The sequence below is a fragment of the Solanum dulcamara genome, chromosome 12 (genome assembly GCF_947179165.1).
Source record: "Solanum dulcamara chromosome 12, daSolDulc1.2, whole genome shotgun sequence".
NCBI classification, from domain to species: Eukaryota; Viridiplantae; Streptophyta; class Magnoliopsida; order Solanales; family Solanaceae; genus Solanum; species Solanum dulcamara.
In genome coordinates, this window is record NC_077248.1 from 14,464,402 (window position 1) to 14,471,622 (window position 7,221).

The following is a 7,221-nucleotide window of genomic DNA, read 5'->3' on the forward strand; positions in this document are numbered from 1 at the left end:
TATCTTGCATGAGGTTAATTGCAACATTATATGCAAAAACATTATCCACCATAATTTTTGATCAATCTAAATTTATCTCATCACCAGTAGAACTTATTGAAAGTTCTTCATTCACTTGAGTCTCGGGTTCACTAATTTCTTCAGGAATATCAGGATTACTCAAATCTTGACCTTCTTGAGGAGGTTCTTGTGTAGTATCATCTTTATTATTTCTTACGCTTCTCTCTCTGGGATTTTTATCCCCACACTTCAGACGTGTTTGGGATTCAGAAGTTATGCTACTAGTCAATGATGCTTTTGTGACATCAATCCGAATAGACACATTTACTGCAGGGATATGTGACTTAGTTATCCGTTTCAAATCAGTAAATGCATCTGGCATTTGATTTGCTATTTTCTGTAAGTGGATGATCTACTGGAGCTTCTGCTCACATGTGCGGGTACGTGGATCAAAATGAGATAGTGATAAAACTTTCCACGTAATTTCTTTTTCGGGTTCTTTTTTCTCTCCCCCTAATAGCGGAAAAATTATTTCATCAAACTGACAATCTGGAAATTGAGCAGTGAATAAGTCTCCAGTCAACCGTTCAAGGTATCGAATTATAGAGGGTGACTCAAACCCAACATATATGCCCAACCTTCGTTGAGGGCCCATATTTGTATGTTGTGGTGGTGCTATAGGAACGTATACCGCACAATCAAAAATTCTTAGATGGGCTATATTTGGCTCATGTCCAAATACTAATTGTGACGGAGAATATTTATTATAATGTGTCGGTCTGAGATGTACAAGTACTGCTGCATGTAAGATAGCATGACCCCAAACAGTAATTGACAATTTTATTTTCATTAGTAGAGGTCTTGCTATCAATTGTATGCGCTTTATAAATGACTCTGCAAGGCCGAGTATGAACATGAGCAACAAAATGTTCAATTTTTATCCTAATTGATAAGTAATAATCATTAAAAGCTTGACATGTAAATTCTCCAACATTATTAAGGCGAATGACCTTAATTGGATAATCTAGAAATTGCGCTCTCAATCTTATTATTTGTGCTAACAACTTCGCAAACGCTAGGTTGCGGGATGAGAAGAGGCACACATGAGACCATCTAGATGATGCATCTATTAGGACCATAAAATATCTAAACAATCCACTAGGTGGATGAATAGATCCACATATATCTCCATGTATATACGCTCTAAAAAGCTAGGAGATTCGATGCCAACCTTCAGGGTCGATGGTCTAGCAATTAATTCTCCTTGATAACAAGCAGCACATGAAAATTCATCATTCGTAAAAAACTTCTGGTTCTTTAACGGATGTCCAATTGAATTTTCAAGAATTCGTTTTATCATTATTGATCCAGGATGACCTATTCGATCATTCCATAACACAAATGTATTTAGATCAGTAAATTTTTGGTTTACGATCATATGTGCTTCAATTGCACTAATGTTTGCATAATATAGGCCAGACGACAAAGTTGGTAATTTTTCCAAAATATATTTCTGGCCTAAGACACTCTTGGTTATACCAAGATATTCAGTATTCATTTCATTTAGTGTTTCAACATGATATCTATTTCTGCGGATATCTTTAAAACTTAACAAGTTTCTTGGGGATTTAAAAGAGAATAGTGCATCTTCTATAACAATTTTTGTCCCCTTAGACAGAATTAGTAGCTCTTTCGGAGCCTTCAATCATTTTTGAATTACCAGAAATTATAGTAACATTTGCTTTTCTCCTAAGCAAGTTGAAAAAATATTTCTCGTCTTTAAAAATAGCAGGAGTTGTTCCACTATTAATTACACAAATATCCACGTGATTGATCATTGATCCAAACAAAATTTGAGGCATATCCATATTTTTCTTCAAAAAGAAAATAAAGTAAATATTATAATTAATACATGATTTATTACACAAATTTTATTTATTTACATGGACTAAAAAAATACAAACATAATATTTAGTAAAGATAAAATAAAATAAAATAAAATGATTTAAATATTATTAGTTTTATCAATATTCATATTTTATTCTGAAAAATTAAAGAAATCAGCTATATCCAGATGCATAGGCTCAATATTATCTTTAGAGATAAAAATTTTCTCTGGATTATTTTCTATCCTCTTTAAGAATGTCTGATATAGCTGAACCAGACGTTTTGATGACCGGCAAGTCCGCGATCAGTGCCCCATACCTCCACATCTATGACATACACTTTCTGAATTTTTCTTCAGTAAAGCTTCTGAACTTTTACTCTGCCTTTTATATTGCTGATCATTTCTCAGTGTTAGCCGAGCATCATGATTATAATTTCTTCTTCGACTATGACCACGACCACGACCTCTTTCGCGTTGGTTATAATTTGTCTGATTCACTTCGAGGCGTGACAAAGAACCAACGGACCGACAATCATGATTTTTCATTAATTATTCATTGTGGCGTTCAACAATAAGAAGTTTAGATAGTAATTCAGAATGTTTTTTAAAATCCTTTTCGCGATATTGCTACTGCAGGAGCATATTCGCGGGTGAAAATGTGGAGTATGTTTTTTCGAGTTTATCTTGCTCAGTTATTTCGTCTCCGCATAAATTTAACTGAGCGATAATTCTAAACAACACTGAATTATATTCAGTTATATTTTTGAAACCCATTAATCGCAAGTTTAGCCAAACATGACGTGCTTGTGGAGCATGACCAACTTCAGGTGATCATATCTTTCTTTTAATTTTTTCCACAATTTAAGGGGGTCTTTCAATGTGAGATATTGTAATTTTAGCCCCTCGTCAAAATGGTGGCGGAGAAATATCATGGCTTTTGCATGGTCTTGAGTAGATGCCGTATTTTCATCTTTGATGATGTCTGCCAGACCCATCGATTCTAAATGAATTTCGGCATCAAATACCCATAATGAGTAGCTTTTTCCAAAAATATCAAGAGCAACAAATTCAAGTTTTGAAATATTAGACATTTTTAAAAAAAAAATAAAATTCTTACCCTTTTTGTTACTTTCTAAAATATAGCTCAAAGCGACAGACTCTTGCTGATAACGCGTTATAAATTAACTAACTTGACAATTTATAACATAAAGAGAGTAAGAGTATATAGAGGGAGTAGAGAAAAAGAGGGAAAACAGAGGAGATATGTATGTTCTGTCCGTGTATCTCTATATATATTTTCTATCTTCTATATATAGGTAGAAGCAAAAGAGTAATAGCAAGTGGGAGAAAGGAAAAGGAGGCTCAAGTGGGTAACTTGCCCACTGAAAACTTGGGGAAAAAGACATCCATACACAATAATATGAAGAAAATCATCTCTTATAATCATTTATAATTTTATTATTTTAAATAGAAGAAAATGACCATTACTCACCGAAGAGAAATTGTTAATATACAGATATGATGAAATATGATAAACAAAAGAACTTGGGCACTTGCATCAGTTCAACAGGCCAAGTCCTACAGATGAAGTCACTTTGAACTTTGTCAAAAGCATGCATCTTATACCTTTTAAGAAGTAACAGCAGTGATCATCAAGCTATTTCGTTCTTAAGCAATTACCAAAATATATATATGCGTAAATTCAATCATCAACTTCCACAAGCTGAAGGTAGCAGGGAAAACAGAGACATAATGTCATGAGAACAGCCACAGAAATGCAAGGTCTGGCAGCAAATCAACGTTGCTCAGATCTGACTGAAACAAACATGTCATGGAAACGATCACATAATCAGAACAGGGAAACATACGATCTAACAAATCATCCTGCCACGCCCAAGTATAGTGTTCAGCCACTTAATGGGGAGATAAGATCAGAGAAGAAATTCTCGTGAACAAGTTATGAAGCTCTAACTTCACATATACAACTCTTATCTATGATAATGCACTCATTGGCCTAAGACCATCACATTGTATCGCCACCAAAGTGGACTTTTAAATCTCTTAGTCACGCTCAAACTCTCAACTGAGTCGGTCTAAAGTGGGCTTCAAGGTAAGAACTAGACCATTATGTGCCTTCAAATACCATGCCCCTGTAATACTAGTCACAACAGGCAACATACACTCTCTAGTCTAACATCCTTTTGTGACAGAAAACAGCACCACCAAAATATTGCACAAGCCAAGGAATTGACCTCAACTCTAAGTAAGAGTCAAAGAAGCTAAATGCACCACACTCATGATAGACACAAGAAACAATATGAATTTTCAATAATAGATCAATGAAAATGGAAATCAGCTACCAACATGATTTTATCTACAATTTTTACTTAGAACAGAAACCATGGCATAACGGAGCAAAAGAGGTTCAACTAACAGTCAGAAGGTCCGAGAAACAACCGTCACACACTTAACAATAAAAGTTATTCATAGCATCTACTAAAGTATATTGCAAATATATCATCAGATGAGGACGCTTAACAGACTCAAATTCACTCAAATGCCCAGGCATTCTCCCTCCTGACTTCTTCCTCTTCCTCAGGAGTGAAGTCATTCTTAATGTTGAATGTCTTACGGATCTCCTCAGGAGTCTTCCCTTTGATCATGTCTGCCACAGTCTGACATGTCAGATCAAGCAGGCTCTTTATGTTCAAATAGTTGGCAGCCTGTAAAGAGACAAGGGAAATGATTTAATGCAACCGCAATGGATACTTAACCCCTATACAAGCTCTCAACAGAAAAAGGTAAAAGAAAATCTCTACACTGGAACTTGATAAACTAGATACTAAAAGGGAGGATCCAATGTAAATCATTAAATGTTAATAGCAATAACTAAAAACAAATGGAAACCAATAAGTAAAGCCCAGTAACAGCAGTATGTAAATTTAACAGTTGAAAAACATATTCAACAATTGTCAGCCACTCAACGGATTCAAAATGACAAGGCAAGAACTCAGGAGGTGGAACATAGAGGCATATCAAACATGTAAACAGAACTGAGAACATGCTGCAAATATGTCCATATAACATTCATTTCTTAAAAAAGGAAACAAAACTAAAGTATGACTACATGTTCTAAATGTAAAATATATGCTTCACTCTAGTTTTACAATTACAAGCATGTCTTATTTTTATTTTCAATTTTATTGTTACAGAAAGTCTCCTTAGTTATTACCCATTGTTTTAAAATGAGCCACTGTAATACTATACTGTTGTACTAAGCAAACAAAAAGTTCAGTACTTGACCATGACAAAGGGAATTTTTTTTACCAAACGTAAGAGACTAATAGAACTATAGAAGTAGAAGTGAAACGTCATTTTACTACTTCAAACACCTACAACCACCTGCACTTTATTGTATACTACAACAAAACGACTACACATTGAAATGTCGTGGAGCCAAATAAAGCGGAATCGATATAGAACAAATGATCTAGTTTGAGACTGAGAAATAATTAATTGATTAATTCATACGTGCCTACCCTGATAAGCTCAACGTATATTACCAATGAAGCTTAAAAGAAGCAAACTAGAGCAGAAACAAAGTCTATGGAAGAGGAGGCAGCAAACAAAAGCCAAGTACATTGTCAATGGTAGCTACAAGTAAAAGGTGAATTGACAAACTACCGTAGATCCACAAAATAAACAAAAATTACCGAACTGATAACAGAAAACTAATACTCCTTCTGGTTAATTTTATATGGAGGTGGTGTGCTTGACTGGGAATGGAGCTTAATAATGAAAAAGAAAGTTTTGAACCATGGAATAGTACTTTCAACTTACAACTTGTGATCTAAACATGTCATGACATTATCATAGCCTATAAGAGAATGTCACCAAGGGTAAATGGAAAAGTTGAAGAACTTCCAAATATAGAAATGATTCATTCTTTTTGGTTTTGATACTGCTCTTTTCTTTTTTCTGAAATGGCTTATTTTCCACTGCTTCAATATGCTTTACTTGAGCCGAGGCCTTTCAGAAACAAGTCTTTCTACCTTCACAAGATAAGGTATGCATACACATCACCCTCCCCAGACTCCACTTGTGGAATTACATATGATGTACACAAAGGGCAGCCTGTGCACTTAAGCTCCCGCTATGCGCAGGGTCCGGAGAAGGGCCCGACCCTCTATTGTACGCAGCCTTAGGCTATTTCCCAGGCTTGAACCAGTGAACTACTGATCACGTGGCAGCAACTTAAGGCTCCCCTTCAATTACATATGATGTACATATTAACATATTAAAAACTGTGAGTTTAATAATTTACACAGCTACGCGTCACATATTTTTTTCGACTATAGTTGTAGAACATAACAAAATTATGACTTATAAGTGCCTCTTTATAATAAATTATTTTTAAAGAATAAACAGTCATTCACACCAATAATTGAACAATCTGACCGTGATAATCTGAAACCTATAGGAATCAACAAAGATACACATAAAGATTTTAAAAAGATCCAGACCAGTATGAGATCGAAAAGGGTGCTCTGATCAACTTTGACGAATTCAGCATCGAAAGACTTGAGATCCTCTTCGGCGGTCTTATCTTCAGCCTTAGGAACCTCGACATGGCGCTTGCAGTACTCGATGACCTTGGCTAAGATCTTGCTAGTAACGTTAGGTAGAGGGATGCTGGTGTTAGCGCAGTCGTCTTCGATCATATGCTTAATTGTCTGCGACTCTAAAGCCACCGCCTCATCGACCTCAAAGGTCTCTCCGTCGGAGCTCTTCAAAACGATCATCCTTGAAGGAGATTTGTGAACCGATCAACGAACCCTAACCGTAGGCTAGAGAGAAGAAGAAGAAGCAAGAGAGAGAGAGAGTGAAAGAGAACCTTGTAGAATTTGCTACTTATATTACTTTTATATATATATATTCTTTATTTAATTAAATGTTGTAGTCAAAACTAAATGGAAATGAATTTGCTAATTTTGATCCTTTTTTGGGGTTTGAATTAGTATGATTTTAAATTATAAAAACAATAACATCATTTAATTTAACACCCCAATTCAATCGGTTGGAATATCATAAATGCTCAAGCAATTGCAATTCGTTCAATGTTAGAAAACTATTGAAAAGGAGATGGTCAAAGGTGCATGTCTTATCAAAGACGATAAATGTGATGTATATGGTATCGAAAGAAAATGTGATTTTATGGGAGATAGAGATTACTTGTGAATATATTTGGAAGCTTATGAATTTTTTTGAAGAAGTTGATGCAGTGCATATTCCTAAATCTTGAAATACAGTAGCACACAATTTAGCAAAATTTT

General features: G+C 35.0%; 1 protein-coding gene across 1 annotated transcript; it reads right to left on the reverse strand.

The window, feature by feature from the left end:
* Nucleotides 1-4,295: 4,295 nt before the first annotated feature.
* Nucleotides 4,296-6,806, reverse strand: LOC129876167 (SKP1-like protein 1B). Its single transcript, XM_055951513.1, has 2 exons — nucleotides 6,412-6,806; nucleotides 4,296-4,611 (listed from the first exon to the last, which is right to left on the reverse strand). Exons 1-2 carry the CDS (start codon nucleotides 6,688-6,690, stop codon nucleotides 4,438-4,440), a joined length of 453 nt encoding a protein of 150 aa, XP_055807488.1. The 5' UTR covers nucleotides 6,691-6,806; the 3' UTR covers nucleotides 4,296-4,437.
* Nucleotides 6,807-7,221: the final 415 nt, after the last annotated feature.